At 47.0% G+C, this 15,850-nt stretch overlaps 1 protein-coding gene across 2 annotated transcripts in view; it reads left to right on the top strand.

Annotated features, from left to right (window-relative positions):
- The first annotated feature begins 8,736 nt into the window (after positions 1-8,736).
- GAA (alpha glucosidase) overlaps positions 8,737-15,850 on the top strand; it is a 61,529-nt gene continuing 54,415 nt past the window's right edge. For both annotated transcript variants that reach the window (XM_088482651.1, XM_088482652.1), the window contains exon 1: positions 8,737-8,810. In XM_088482651.1, the coding sequence (XP_088338777.1) occupies positions 8,793-8,810 (18 nt within the window). In that variant the 5' untranslated portion in view covers positions 8,737-8,792. The remainder of the gene's footprint in view (positions 8,811-15,850) is intronic.

A 15,850-nucleotide genomic window follows, 5' to 3' on the forward strand; every position in this document is an offset into this window, starting at 1 on the left:
TGCCAATAAAACAAAAAATCCAAACCGCCTGCGCCCTGAGACTGCAGCCCAGTACAAGCTTTAGAAGCACCACTCCTCCTGATACATATACAGACAAAAGTAAGCGTTCCACAGGCGCAATCACAAATATGCCATCCTCTCCCGTTTTCTGGATGCGATATGTCTCAGACAGGGGAGCAATAATTAAGAGTCAATCCAACAAAAACGTATACAATGAGACGGGATAATCACTTGGGCACTCACCTACTAGCGGTGCCCTATATTCCTATAAAGGTTTCTTTAACTTCATTCACCACCATTAGTACATAGATTTCGATCTATCGAGAGGCGGAAGGCTCGATTCTCTCAGCCAATGAGTGCTCAGCGGTAGGGTTTCCATAGTGATGCTGCTGAACTCTCATTTGGGAAGTACCGTTCTTGTAGGACGGTACTATTATCCGGGGGCTCGTGTATTTCCGTGTTTTTGTTTTGCCAAGTCTGGGGATGCCTACTTTGTAACGAAGAGGACCCGAACTTCGGATAGGTGAAGGTGAGTATGGATATTTTTTTTACAGGTACTCTATGGATTTTCAACATGGAGAAGAGGACACGAGGGGCTTCAGGGATACATAGGTATGTGTACATGCGTGTTTAAATAATTTAACTGTCTATGGTGTGTGTCCTGTGTTTATTTTAATATTGCTTTTGCTGTGGAACTACAGGTACCAGTGGGCCCGCAATGCCCTGCTTGCTGGTACTTGTGGTTCTCCAAGTACCAGCATGCAGGGGAGCCTTGCTGGGACCTGCAGTTTCATAGCAACAGACAATATTTTAACTTTTATCAAATGCACTACACTACACTATCAACCTGGCACCCACCGCCCCAGGGGTGCCAGGGATAGCCCCGGACTATCAGCCTAGGTCTGGGGTGCCCTGGAGAGTGGGACCCCTTTATTGTGGATCCCCGGCCTGGCTGACTAGCGGTCAGGGTTAATGCTTTGACTGGGGGGCCCAGTAAAAGGGCTCCCCTGGCTGTGGCATTAACCCCCCACTACAAAAAGTCCGGTGCTGGTTCTGGATAACACTGGTGGACCCTACTAATATTTTCCCCCCTGTATTTCCAGAACCAGGATCGGATCAGAGTCTAGTGCTGGTTGCGCAAAGTACGGGGGACCCCTACATAATTTGTCCCCCGTATTTTGGCAACCAGGCTGGGTCACTAAAAGCCCTGGGCTGGTTGCTCTTTTATTTGGGGGTTGGGGGCACACCATTTTTTTTTTTACCGCAGCCGCAAAGACGGGCCTCTCTGATCCCGCACGTGCTCTGTGTCAGTGACACCGATGCAGGTAGCACGGATCTCCCTGGTCAATGCTACATGCATCTGTGTCATATCGCACTCGATCTAATGACTATGCAAATTATTAGCTTGTGCACGATAGATTGGGTGAACATTGTGCTGTTTTGCTGCACATCGTTCACTTCAGCTGCCGGAGAGAGTTAAAGGCCGATTGCACATGAGATCGCATCGTATACAAATTGCACCCCGTGTATGGGCGTCTTTTAGTTTTTTGAGAAATTTCCTGGTGTCATTGAAGCAGGGGTATTCTAAGGAAAAATATTACAATGTAATAAGTGCATTTTCATTAGAGGGAATTTTCGTGTAACAATGCTTACCTGGCATTACCATGGAATGGAGGGGAACATAGTAGCGCCGGATGCCTTCCAATTTAGCTATCCTGGTGAAAGGGCTCCAAATAAAGCCCTGAAACTTTGATTAAATACACTTTTTTATCTCTCCAGGACCTGTCCAGGCTAGCGCTGAGGTCCGCTTGTGCTGTGCATCACTCCCGGATAGCACATAGGTCCTCTCAAGCTGCACATCGCTCCTGGGTGGTACTTAGGCCTGTCTGTGCTGCTCCTGCCCTGTCCACTCAGTGTCCTGTCACTGAGCATGGAGATGTCTCTCCGCAGCTCCTTGCTCACAGCGTGTCTTCCCAGCATGATGGCACACAAGATGCATGCCAGAGTTCCTAAACCACAGCATGGGCGCAGCCATGTTGGACTCTGTCATCTGACACTCTTCCTAAACTCAGAGGCGCTGCTCCCAGACTAGCTGATCGCAGCATCAATTCTATCTCAATTCAATCAGGCCAGTCCAGCCATTAATAATATTTCCAAAAAAACTATGGCCAATTGTACAATTAGATGCTGAATTAAAATTGGATAACACCCATTTGATGCCTTATAAGATAAATTATAGACTAACATGTAATTCTAAATATATCATCTATTTGATTACGTGTCCGTGTGGTCTTGCGTATGTGGAAAACACGGAGAGGATGTTTAAGGAACGTATGACCACCCATCGGTCGGGTATGAGAGCTGCTATTAATACGGAAAATAGTGATCAGCCTGTTGCTAGGCACTTTTTCACATTAACTCATACACTTTCCACCCTTGATACTGCATGATTGACCATGTACCTCGTATGTTACGAGGTGGAGATTGTGGTTTGAAGCTCAAGCAAATGGAAACCAAGTGGATCTATAAGCTTGGCACCCTTGTTCCCAAGGGCCTTAATGATTCCCTGGGTCTTAGTAATTTCCAGTGAATATCCCTATGACAGAATTCATATACCTACCATCGTTAATACAAATTTATATTAGTTGGTATAGTATAGGTATATTGGCCCCCATTTACTAACAAGTCATTTTTCTGACAGTTAACAGTTGGGAGCTGATTGGCTGGAGCACCATTTATCGTACACAGTGAAATTTATCACTCGTTTTGGTGTTAAAACTCATTAGTAAATGAGGCCCATTGTTTGATGGATTTAATGATGACTATCTGACTACACTGGATAGATGCTCTTATGAGTCTATATATATATATATATATATATACTATAGGGCCTATATCCCCTTTACTAGTGGTATTTCTAACAGATGACTTGTAGTTTGCACAATATTTATTTTCTTGTAGTCATTAGCTATATGTTATCTTATCTATATATGTCTTCCATGCTTATATGTTTATGTATCTCTATATTATAGCATATGTCTATACAAATAGGCTATATTTCATATGTATATTTCCAGTTCTATATTGTTTTATTAGTTTGTCAGAATGCTATGGCGATGGGTCAGCACAGTATGACGCATCATGCGTGATGATGTCATTATCAGTAGCCGCCGGCCGGGGAACTCGTCCCGCTTCAGAAGAGTATAAAACCCCTTCAGTAGCCATACCTGGAAGTGATATGAGTGAGGGCGGAAGTAAAGGTTTCTGCCCACACTTTCCAGGAAAATAAGAAGGTCAGCCCCTTGTGGGCTCGCTTCGCTCACCACAAGAATATATTTCCTCTCTATGCCCACTTTGATGGTAGGGAATAATGTTGGACACTGGCTGATGACATCATCGTACAGAAACGGAAGGGGATCTATCACATTCCATCCCGCTTCCAAGTAATGGTGTGCACTGGGTGTCTTTCTTTATAAGGTGAGTGTGTATTGTGTATATTTTAGTCCTGATAAAAGTGCTTTGCTTTGTCAAGGTGTGACAAAGGGGCTTAGCGCTCCGAAACGTTGGCTTTCTCCATGTGACACTATTTAATATATTTACTTTGCTACAAGTCTCAGAGTGCCGCAGCCTTTTTTGTTCTACTTCACATTTCAGTATTTGCTGAGGGCACCGGAGCCAGTTGTTTGTTCTAAGGAGTGCCGGACCGAACCTCTTTTTGTATGTATATATATATATATATATATATATATATATATATTAGTTTAACAAGTGACTGGCACTCCACAATAGGGTAGAAAACCTTGCCTTGTTGCCTTACCAAGGGTGTGACCCCAAACGATATAGTAGCAGGTGGGGGGCACTCACAGGACTTGTAAATAATCAGGAGAAACACTTGACCTTTAGGCCATTTATTGCCAATTGTTTACTCTACACTCGCTACTTAGACGACATTCTGGTCGTCTGGTCTGGTACAGCTTTGGAGTTTGAAGAAACTATGTTGTCTATCAATTCTGTACACCATTCCATCAAGTTCACTTTTGAACATGATCCTCACAAAATCCATTTTCTAGATGTTGAACTATTGTGGAACGGATCGACGATTGATACGAATATCTTCACAAAGCCCACAGACAGGAATACTTTCCTGCATGCCACTAGCCACCACCCTCCAGCACTAAAAATGGGTTTACCCTTCTCACAATTCATGAAAATCAGAAGAATTGTCAGTGATGAAGAGGAAAAAAAAACAAATGGACCTCATGTTCCATAAATTTCTCTGTAGAGGCTATTGTTTGAAGGATTTGGAGAGGGCTCAAACTAAGGCCCTTAGTATCCCGAGAGAAATATCGCTACAACAATTACCAAAACCAAAACATGAAAATCAAAAGAAAATGATTTTTGTAAATTCATTCAACAAAGCCAGCATTTCCATTAGGCACTCGGTTAAGAAACATTGGCCTTTAATTACCTCGGATCCTAATTTGAAATGCCTAAAGGACTATACAGTGATGCAAGCCTACCATAGGGGCCCAAATTTGATGGATCATCTAGTCAGAAATGACATTACTGGATTTCTAAAAATATCTCTAGATAATTTACTTACTACAAGACCAGGTTGTTATCGATGCCTTGGGTGTGTTACTTGCAGGTATATGGAGACAGGCGATTATATCATGCACCCATATTCCGGTGCATGATGTCCGTGTGGCCTGGTATACATCGGGAAGACCATCTGTCAATTCAGTGAAAGGATTGCGCAACACCGTTCAGCCATCCGCCTTGCTCTAAATGGAAGAGAATCGGACGAGCCGGTCGCACACCATTTTAAATTAAATAATCACTCTTTAGCCACCTTACGGTACAAAGTGGTTGACCACATTCCACCTCTTATTAGAGGAGGCGATAGGGAAAAAGCCCTTTTAAGATTGGAAGCCCGATGGATCCATCGGATGAACAGTGTGGCCCCTCATGGGCTGAAATAAAAATTTACAACTTTCCTGTTTTTTATAACTTTCTATAAAAAGCTTTTTTACATTTTTTGCATTTTTTTCTTTTTTGGTTTAGATTTGGGACCTGTTATGTTCAGGTGTATTATAAGTCCCTACAATTAGTAACCTTACAAGTCTTTACCAGTAGTTTCTGGTGTCTATTTGGTGTTCCAATAGCCCCAATAAATAGTTTTTCCTTTTTCAGTTTAACTGGATTATGTTTTTGATTTATAGTTATTTTTTTTTGATTAATCGATGTTTTTTCCGATTGATTGATATTCATTTGATCAATTGGAGCATTATAATAATTTTATTTTATTTTTTATATTTTTTTTATTGAAGCATATGCATTGGTGCAAATCAAACAGACAGCAAGTCAATTATATACATAGTGAAAAGGAAATATAACATAAAATAATACAACTTTTGACTCAAATCAGTCAATAAATTATATGAGACGTGCGGAATAAAGTGTCAAATACTCCGTGCAGAATTATATAGCAATGCATATCTTCTAACACTAAATTTTCCTATCCATAATGGAAGAATGGAACTACGGTCGTAGTCCACGGTCTAACAATAAACTACCAAATACTAAATAAAAAAAAAGTACTTGCAGATAATTATATGAAGTTATTGTAATTATACAAAGTTATAGAACAAATTAAAAAAATCCAGTGTACAGAGGACAAAGGGGTGTACAAATAGAAAACATCAATCGAGTAGCATTCTCCAAAAAAGCCCTGAAATAGGGATAACCTAATTATAACTATATGGAATAAAAGTATCTTAGTAATATGGGGAAAAGGGTTGCATAGGAACAAAACAAATGAAATCCTAGGGGCAAAACATATAATATAATAAAAACAGTAAAATAGTACAAAGGAGTAAAAACACATCCACTCCATGGAGAGAGCAAGGAGTACATTTCCTAGGTAAATCTCTTCAGTACATACTAGTAAATTATGAGCTATATGAGAGAGAGAGAGAGGAAAACAGACAGGAACCTTATGAATTGTCAGACTCAATCTAATCAGTATTGGTGGGTTATATCATATAAATCGGCATTAGGTCATCATGCATATAAGAATAATAGCATTCAAGTAACAGCCCCCAGGAGACCTAGAAGCAGAGACCAGTCATAGAAAAGGGGGGTAACTATCAAGTTGCCATATGGGCAGCGGCATTACGTGGATAGAAGGCATAGACCAAATATTCAGTTGAGAAAAACTACATTCGGAGACATCTGACAGGACCCAGTTAGGCACCTGAAAAGAATCTGCCATTGGCTTCATCCTCTGGTCAGGAGCCAGGGTCTGTGTCAGTAAGAAGGCAGGCTCCAGGTCCTCCAAACACCCATAATAATAGTCCATATCCAACTGAGCACTAGTACCGTTAGTGTCCTGTAGGCAAAGTAAAGCAGCTGGACTATCTTCTTCCAGATGCTGGGGCTCCGAGACAACAGATATGCAGACTGCTGTAAATGAAATAGAGTCAGACTCGGAGTGATCCATTTCTCCCAGAGAAGCCTCATCGCAAGAAGGGGTACCCTGAGAGTCCAAGAGAGAGTCTAAACGGGACAGCATACCACTGATGCGGTCATCTAGATAAGGTAACAGGATGGCGCTCAATTCCTCAGCTAGACGAATGGCAAATGCGACCTCCATATTCAACAAGGCAGAGATCTCCAGTACACCAGAAGGGTTCACGGCAGTTCAATAGTGCTGAAGTGCGAGAGGTAGGACCGCGATCTGAAGTACAGCCCAAGAGACCGGTGGAGAGAGAAGCCAGATCTAGCAAGGTGGTCCGGCAGAAACCGCCAGCGAGCCGTGTAACGAGTAGACAGCCTACAGCGCTGCTGCAAGTGATTGGTAATACAGCTGCATTAATCAGCATAGAGCATACACCGTCGAGCAGTCAGGCAGCACTCACGGTCTCTGATTCAGGGAGGACAATCCAAGCAGGGATGTCAGTCATGGCAGGAGAGCCTTCTCCCAACTTATCGCGCCCAAGATGGCGGGTGGGTGGTCATATATGCCTGAATCTTGCAGGCTTGACTCCGGCGGAGAAATAGGGGTTCCAGACCCAATAACTGAAACAAGCCAGTCCTTGATATAGTGGCACTGCAGTAGTCAACTTGGAAGAGTAAATTCAATTGAAGAAACCTAGTTCTAGGTCAATTATGAGGTTTAAAGCTGGAGCCCAGGTAAAATGCGGCCACACTGGGTGCCCCGCCCACCGGAAGTTGCATTATAATAATTTTTACATATTGCCTTTGGTCCCTCTTTTGTGTTCCACTACATTATCGATATTTTGTGGGTCATATACCGCCTGAGGTATATAATTAATTTTTTTTTTACTTTTTTTTCCAATAGCTTCTGATACTAATTTTAGACATATTCTACCATTTTTCTGTTTACATGTGTACCTATACTATTAGTCCCTATTCGTAGATATTTTCTCTCTATGTGCATTTTTGGTAATTTTGTTTATTTTAGTTTTCAAATTATTGGTTGTGGTTTGATGTCACTTATTCATTGATGCCTTCTCAGGATCTGTTGACAGTGATACTCTGCTGCGATGTGGTCCCTGTATCCCTTCTGCGTCTCCTGTATGTCGGAGCTGGCGTCCTGGTTGCCCCGGTTAACGTTAATGACGCGGGGGTGAACATGTGGACTGCGGGACACAGCCAGGTGACGTCACTCCTTCCTGTTCGCGGCGTCCAGTCTCAGCACTTGGGTGAGTTGTTTGTCTCTATTTAAATGTCTGTCTTTTGTATATTCTTGTTGAGCCTTGAGAAAAATCCCCGGAGCGGGATTGAAACGTTGGCAATAAATGGCCTAAAGGTCAAGTATTTCCCCTGATTATTTACAAGTCCTACGAGTGCCGTCCACCTGCTTCTATATATATATATATATATATATATATATATATATATATATATATATGGTCAATATCCCGACACAGGGGATGCTGGCACTTAGAATCCTGGCGCCAGAATCCTGACACCTGTCAGCATCCCGGTGCCGGTATCCCGCCCACTGGCATTATAAAGATAAGTAGCGGGGTTAGGGTTAGGCCATAGGGGGAGGGTTAGGTTTAGGGTTTGGTGTGGGGGGTTAGGTTTAGGTACTGAGGAGCAAGGGTTAGAATACCTTCCTTAGGTTCAGGAACAGTGGGTGGAGCTATAGAAAAATCAATTTTATATATACATATATATATATTATATACACTTACATATATAATATTTAGAAACAAAGACACTCAAAAGGGATTCAAATATATTTTGGCCCAGGCCATTACATTATAAATAATGAGAGGTTCAGCAACTGAGTTCCTGCCTAAAAATAGCACTGCCGAGAGGTGTCGATACTCCTAACCCTGTCGGCGTCGGTATTTTGACCGTCGGAATCCCGAGCGCCGGTATCCCGAACCTGAACCCATATGTGAATAACTTGATCTGTTTAATATCATATGTGTGTATATGTGCTCTATATATATTTCTTCACTGTTCACCCAGTTTTTGCAACAGCTCGGTGCTAGGTGTCAGTATTGTTTTGATTATTAAGGCATACGTGCAGGCTGTGTGTGGAGTGTGTGTGCGTAGTTCGTAGCCACAAAACTTTGAACTTTCTGTCACTGTGTTTCCCTATATGCACTAGTATTGCACTAAAACATGACACTTCCCTTTTCAGACGCTTTGCTTGTCCTCTCACGTGACTTCCAAGTCACATGACTTCTAAGTCACATGACCCTCTGTTATTAAGGTCCTGCTGCTGCTGGCACATATAGGTCAGGGAGCAGATGCTGTATGTGGGAACGGTGAGTGGATGTTCCGAATAAACTGCACTAGATTATATCCAGGTTCATGGATGCAGTTACATGATGAGCATACTATATATATCGGCTTACATAGTCGTGGAAATTATCTGCTACTGTACCTGTTTTTTTATTATATGTATAAATCTTGTAATGGGTAAATGGGACATTGGGGGAAGCTATTGTCTGTACCTGCATTGTATGATCACTGGGTGGGGGCAGGAGCTATGTGTGTTTCTTTGACTGATACGATAGTGAATGTTTAATAGGAATAATCACATGGTAAAATATATTTTGCCTAATAGCAGCAGATATTTATTGGGTCAAACTGATATTGAATTTTCTACTTCAGGGTCCATAGGGTATCCACAGGATACCTTGGGGTATAGGTGTGACGTCAGTCGCAGGGCACCAAAGAGTTAAGCTTTCAGCCTCCCAGGATGCACTAGGTCCCCCTCCTATACCCCGCCCCCGGGCCAAGGCACCTCAGTTTAGTTTGGTGCCCGGCCGGAGTCGGGTGCACCTGTTGGAGTGGGGGCTAGAAGAGCCCCTGAAGCTTATTCTTCATGCAGCTGTGGCTGCACAACTGGATGTACAGCATGGACAGTCAGTCCTGACGTCCATGCTGTCTTCCCTACACCCCGCCGGTACCAGAACGCCGGTACTGATCCGGGGATGCTGGTGGGCGTCTGGGGTCACAGCTAGTGGTGACCCCAGATGCTCCGGACCATGGCCGGATTCAAGGGGGACAGAGGTAAGCAGCGGGGTCCCGCGGTGGGTCCCCGCTGATCACATGGTCCTAAGTCCCCAGGCAGGGGGCTCCCTGGGGACTGGCTGCAGCGTGGAGCCAGGCGACCAACCTGCGCTTCCACTACCCCCTGGGACAGCGGACCGCAGCAGAGCGGTAGCGCTGCGGCGTCCCAGGGGTTAAATGCATGCCAGGGGAGCGCGCCTTCCCTGTCTCACAGCCGGCGCCTCCCCCGCTGCACACAGCCCTCTCTGCATGCTGCCGACTGGTCCTGTGGCAGCGCTCCTCCCCCAGGCCAGCCTCCTCTCTGCTCCTCGGCGGCCATCTTCTCCAGAACGCATGGTGAACGCTGCTGGAAGCGCTGGACGGAAGCATCGTGGTCTGGGTCCCCCCGCATACCTCTCCTCCGCTGTGGTCAGGTCTGTGTATGCAGCGCTGTGTCCTACCAGGCCCTGTGTCTGTGTAGTTGAGTGATCAGCGCTGTTAGTGCAGGAATTGTTATTTCTCTGCATTGTATGTGACTGTGCTAGCGCTGCTGCCTGTAATCTTTTCTTCATCTAAACTGTCAGCTTTATTACTGTCCCTGTTCTTTCTGCTAAAGCCCTTGCGGTGCGGTGCTGCAGGGTGGTCTCTCGCCTATTTAATACTTAATTGGTGAGAGAGGTCACATACGTGGTGCCATCATGTCTGAAAGTGATTTTCCCCTCCGGCTACAGTGTACCACGTGCAAAGTACCGTTAGCGGAGGGGGAGGGTAGCGCGGAGGGCCTTTGCCGGCAGTGTTTGTCCATGGTGCGGCCTATTACGGTTACAGCACCGGTACAGGAGCCGCCCTGGGCTTGTTTCGCTCAGGCGTTAACAGCTTTAGTGGGCCAGTTAGCTCCGCAGCCCGCGTTTACTCCGATGGGTTTGTCCCAGCAGTCTGTGGTGTCGTCACCCATGCAGGGGTTCCCACGACAATTGGTGGTACCCCACAGTCTCCCTATTTCCCCGCTCCCGGGTTCTCAGGAGCCAGCGTGGGTTAACTCCCTGACGAGTTCTGTACAGCACTTGTCGGATGTGTTGCAAGGGGAGTCTGTGATGCGGTCTCATAAAAGGCCGGTGGCGTCTCTGTCCGCTCCTTATGAGGATGACGAAGGGACGTCTGATGATGGGGAGATTCTAGATCCTTACGATCAGGAACCTCTCCATACTAAGGACGCTGATGCTAAGTCCAAAGTATATATTCCTGGACTTATTCGGGCGGTCCGCACAGCCTTGGTGATTGAGGACGAAGTTCCCCCAGCGGCTAAATCTAAGTATGCCTTTTTCAAAGATGTGAAGGGCGATGCCACAGTCTTTCCTCTTTCGGGTCAGTTGGTGGACCATTTAGAGGAGGCGTGGAAACAACCTGGCAAAAGATACCAGCCGCAGAGACGCCTGGCGGTGGCTTATCCGTTCGCGGATAATTATTTTGCGAAGTGGGAATCCCCTCCACAGGTGGATTCTCACGTGACCCGTCTTGTCCGTAGTGCCACATTGCCGATGCCATCCATGTCCTCCCTTAAGGATGCTACGGACCGCAAGGTAGAAATCTGCCTGAAGTCCGCTTATTCCCTTGCAGGGGGGGCAGCACGGCCGGCTATGGCCATTTGCTGGGTTGCCAGAGCGATGGAGCGCTGGGCGGATTCATTAGAGGCTTCTTTTGAATCCGACTGTCCGGCCGATCAGGCGGAGTTGATTGGCAATCTCCGTGATTCGGCCACCTACATCAACGAGGCGGCTCTAGACATTAGTACTCTGGTGTCTAGAATTTCTTCAGCAGCGGTAGCTGCTCGTCGCACCTTGTGGCTGCGATCCTGGAAGGCGGACGCAGATTCCAAGAAAGGTCTGGAAGCGTTGCCGTTTACCGGAGAAGTTCTCTTCGGTCCGGATCTGGATAAGATTGTGGCCACGCTGGCGGCAGCCAAATCTGCCTGTCTCCCGTCGGCCGCTGCTCCTTCTGGTTCGGGACCATCGTCCTTTCGGTCATCTAGGGCCCAGGGCAGGCCCAAACCACAGTCGTTTCCTCGACAGGCTGGCCCTAAGAAATCGGTCAAGCCCCGGAAGCAGGCATGGAGTACCAGACGTCCGGCCCCCAAGCCAGATGACAAGCCTGCGGCCTGACGGTCCAGGCCTCCCTTTGGGGGATCCCAGGGTGGGAGGCCGCCTGCTACAGTTCGCCCAGTGTTGGTCGACCACTACGACAGACACTTGGGTTCTGGAGGTGGTTTCCCACGGATACGCCCTCTCCTTCCGGCACAGACCCCCGGCTCGCTTCTTCACCACGGGTCTCCCATCAGACCGGAACAAGGCTACGGAGCTGCGGAAGGTATTGCACACTATGCTCCAGGCTGGAGTTATAGTGGCGGTTCCATTCTCCCAGAGGGGCCAGGGTTTCTATTCAAATCTATTTTTGGTACAGAAACCCAATGGGTCATATCGTCCGATTCTCAACCTCAAAGCACTCAACAAGTCTTTGCGGGTCCCGAAGTTTCGGATGGAGACCCTACGGTCCATCATTCTGGCGCTGGAACCTGGGGACTACTTGGTGTCATTGGACATACAGGACGCTTACCTGCATGTCCCTATTCTTTGGCGCCATCAACAGTTCCTCAGGTTCGCAATCAGCAGCGACCACTTCCAGTTTCGGGCGTTACCTTTTGGCCTGGCAACAGCACCACGTGTTTTCACCAAGGTGATGGCGGTCATGGCGGCTTCTCTGCGGCTGCAGGGAGTCCGCATGTTGCCGTATTTGGACGACCTGTTATTGGTGGCAGGATCTCCAGAGCTCCTGTTACGCCACTTGGACCTGACCATTGCACTGCTGCAACGGCACGGCTGGCTAATCAACTGGCAGAAGTCCACTCTAATCCCGTCTCGGAGGATTCTGCATCTTGGAGCCTTATTGGACTCGGGACAGCAAAGGATCTTCGTGACGGAGGACAAGATCTCTGCTTTACAGTCAAGGGTGCGCAGTTGTCTGCACAGCCGCCGGGTGTCCTTACACTCGGCGATGAGGTTACTGGGCTCCATGGTGTCGGTGTTCGACATGGTGGAATACGCCCAGTTTCACTCCAGACCTCTGCAGCACCTGATCCTGTCCAAGTGGAACGGGCTGACTCAGTCTCTGAAGTCCCAGACGATTGTGCTCACCCAGGAGGTTCGCCTGTCCCTTACGTGGTGGTTACAGACGACCCACCTCAACAAGGGACGTCCGTTCTGGGTTCCAAATTGGGTCCTGTTGACAACGGACGCCAGTCTTCGGGGCTGGGGAGCAGTTTCGGGTCCACACTTGTTCCAGGGCAGGTGGACGCCGACAGAAGCGGAGCTTCCAATAAATATCTTGGAACTCCGTGCGGTCTTCAATGCTCTCCAGCAGGCACAGCGGTTTCTCCAGGGTCGCCCGGTGCAGGTCCAGTCGGACAACGCTACCACCGTGGCCTACATAAACAGGCAAGGAGGAACTCGCAGTCGGGCGGCTCTCGTAGAGGTCTCTCGGATCCTGGTTTGGGCGGAGCGCAATCTTCCGGCCATATCAGCGGTCTTCATCCCGGGAGTGCTCAATTGGGAGGCGGACTTTCTAAGTCGCCAGGACGTTCATCCGGGGGAATGGTCCCTGCACCCGGACGTTTTTCAACTACTGGTGGACAGGTGGGGTCTTCCAGAAATCGACCTCATGGCGTCCCGGCACAACAACAAGTTGCCGGTGTACGGGTCTCGCACAAGAGACGAAGGGGCGTCTCTGGTGGATGCTCTGTCCGTCCGGTGGACGTTCCGGTTCGCATACCTGTTCCCTCCGGTCTCCCTTCTTCCACGGGTAATCCGGAAATTCAAACAGGAAGGAGGGACGCTCCTGTTGATAGCTCCCGCGTGGCCCAGACGGCACTGGTTCTCAGACCTTCAGGGTCTGTCCGTGGACATTCCTCTGCGGTTGCCGCTACGACCGGACCTTCTGTCTCAGGGTCCTTGCCTTCACCCGGACCTGACTCGGCTGTCTTTGACGGCGTGGCTGTTGAGACGGCCATGCTGAGGTCCCGGGGGTTTTCCAGCTCTGTGGTGCGTACCATGTTGCGAGCTCGGAAACCGTCTTCCGCGAGGATATACCATCGCGTGTGGCATACGTTCTTCCAGTGGTGTCGACCGAGAGGTTATGCACCGCGGGAGTTTCGTCTGTCTCGGATTCTCGCCTTCCTGCAAGCGGGACTAGATCATGGGCTTCGCCTTGCTTCTTTGAAGGTACAGGTTTCGGCCCTATCTGTCTGGTTTCACCGTAGGATTGCTACAATCCCGGATGTGCGCACCTTTATGCAGGGTGTTCTCCGCATTCAGCCGCCCTTTGTTCCACCTGTGGCGCCTTGGGATTTGGCTGTGGTCCTGAGGGCTCTCCAAGGACCGCCGTTTGAACCACTGGGCTCAGTGGATCTTAAATGGCTAACAGCTAAGACTGTTTTCCTTCTGGCCATTGCTTCGGCCAGACGTGTTTCTGAGTTAGGGGCTCTTTCTTGTAGACCCCCTTTCTTGGTTTTTTATGGGAACAGGGCAGTGCTCCGCACTCGGCCCGAGTTTCTTCCCAAAGTTGTTTCCCAGTTTCATATTAACGAGGAAATAGTTGTTCCGGCCTTTAACTCACCGGGTCTTTCCGTGGGTGAGGCCTCTTTGGATGTTGTGCGGGCCTTAAGGACTTATGTTGACCGCACTTCTTCGTTTAGGAAGTCGGACGCTTTGTTTGTCCTCTTTGGCTTCCGTAAAAAGGGTTGGCCTGCTTCAAAGCAAACTTTGGCAGCCTGGATCCGTATGGCTATTTCTGAAGCTTATCTTCATGAAGGCCTACCGGTCCCTCCTTCTCTGAAGGCTCATTCCACTAGGTCTGTGGGTCCTTCGTGGGCAGCTCGACGTGGTGCCTCGGCAGTTCAGATCTGCAAGGCTGCTACGTGGTCTTCTGTCCATTCCTTCGTGAGGTATTACAGGTTTGACACCTTCGCCTCTCAGGATGCTTCCTTCGGGCGGCGGATTCTCCTTTCTGCACAGGAGCGTCCCCACCCTTAAAGGATACTGCTTTGGGACATCCCCAAGGTATCCTGTGATTACCCTATGGACCCTGAAGTAGAAAATATGAGATATGGTAAGAACTTACCCTTGTTATCTCTATTTCTACGAAGTCCATAGGGTTCCACAGGACTCCCGCCCTGTCGCACCTGTGCTGCAGATGGGCTTTGCTCTGGTCACCGGTTTTCCGTCTCCCTCTGGTGAGAATGTGATTCTTGTATGTGTCCAGATCTTTGTTCTCTCTCTTCCTTCTCCTCCTCCGGCCTATGGCTTGGTAACTAACTGAGGTGCCTTGGCCCGGGGGCGGGGTATAGGAGGGGGACCTAGTGCATCCTGGGAGGCTGAAAGCTTAACTCTTTGGTGCCCTGCGACTGACGTCACACCTATACCCCAAGGTATCCTGTGGAACCCTATGGACTTCGTAGAAATAGAGATAACAAGGGTAAGTTCTTACCATATCTCATATTATGTGTGCATTTCTGTCTCTAAATGTAGATTAGTGTGTTTAGTATTTTTGGTTTTGTTTACTTGATCTGACAGGAGGAAATGATGTGTGTTAGTAATGTAAATATGTTTGTGACTTATGATCTATAAATGAGTGTTTTGACAGAATACTTTTTCTTGTCTATGGTTACAGTGATATTTCATTGTTCATGGCAGTAACAGTAGTCCCCTCCCTTAACCACTTAACTGACAAATAATTTTTCCAAAAACCGCTCCAAAATTGTCGGTTTCTTTTATGATTGAATTAGGTCAAGAACATAATTTTAAACTTATCCATCATATTAAAAAAAATATTTTTTTAAAAGACAGTATACTATAAAAATAGCAATTTGTATGTTATACTGCATTGATGGCCATTGACAGCTGTACCATTGATGGTTCAACCATCGTTAGAAGCCATCAATTGTTTAGCAATTGGTCGAGGAAATCTGTGTAGACCACAACTGTCGATGTTTCAGAAACATCGATTGAGGGTTGCCATCGATAGTGTAACATTGATGGCCACCAGCAATGGCAAACCACTTGTTTTCAGTCAGACCATCGGTTGCCATTCCAAATCAGAGGCTCTGCGATATCTATCGATTATATATATATATATATATATATATATATATGTGTGTGTGTGTGTATGTATGTATATATATATATATATATATATATATATATATATATTATTGCCTGGCCCTTATACACACGGACATAATTAGGGAGGAGGAGGAGCTGCA

This window comes from Taudactylus pleione, unplaced genomic scaffold, assembly GCF_031769625.1.
Source record: "Taudactylus pleione unplaced genomic scaffold, aTauple2 ptg000290l, whole genome shotgun sequence".
Lineage (NCBI taxonomy): Eukaryota > Metazoa > Chordata > Amphibia > Anura > Myobatrachidae > Taudactylus > Taudactylus pleione.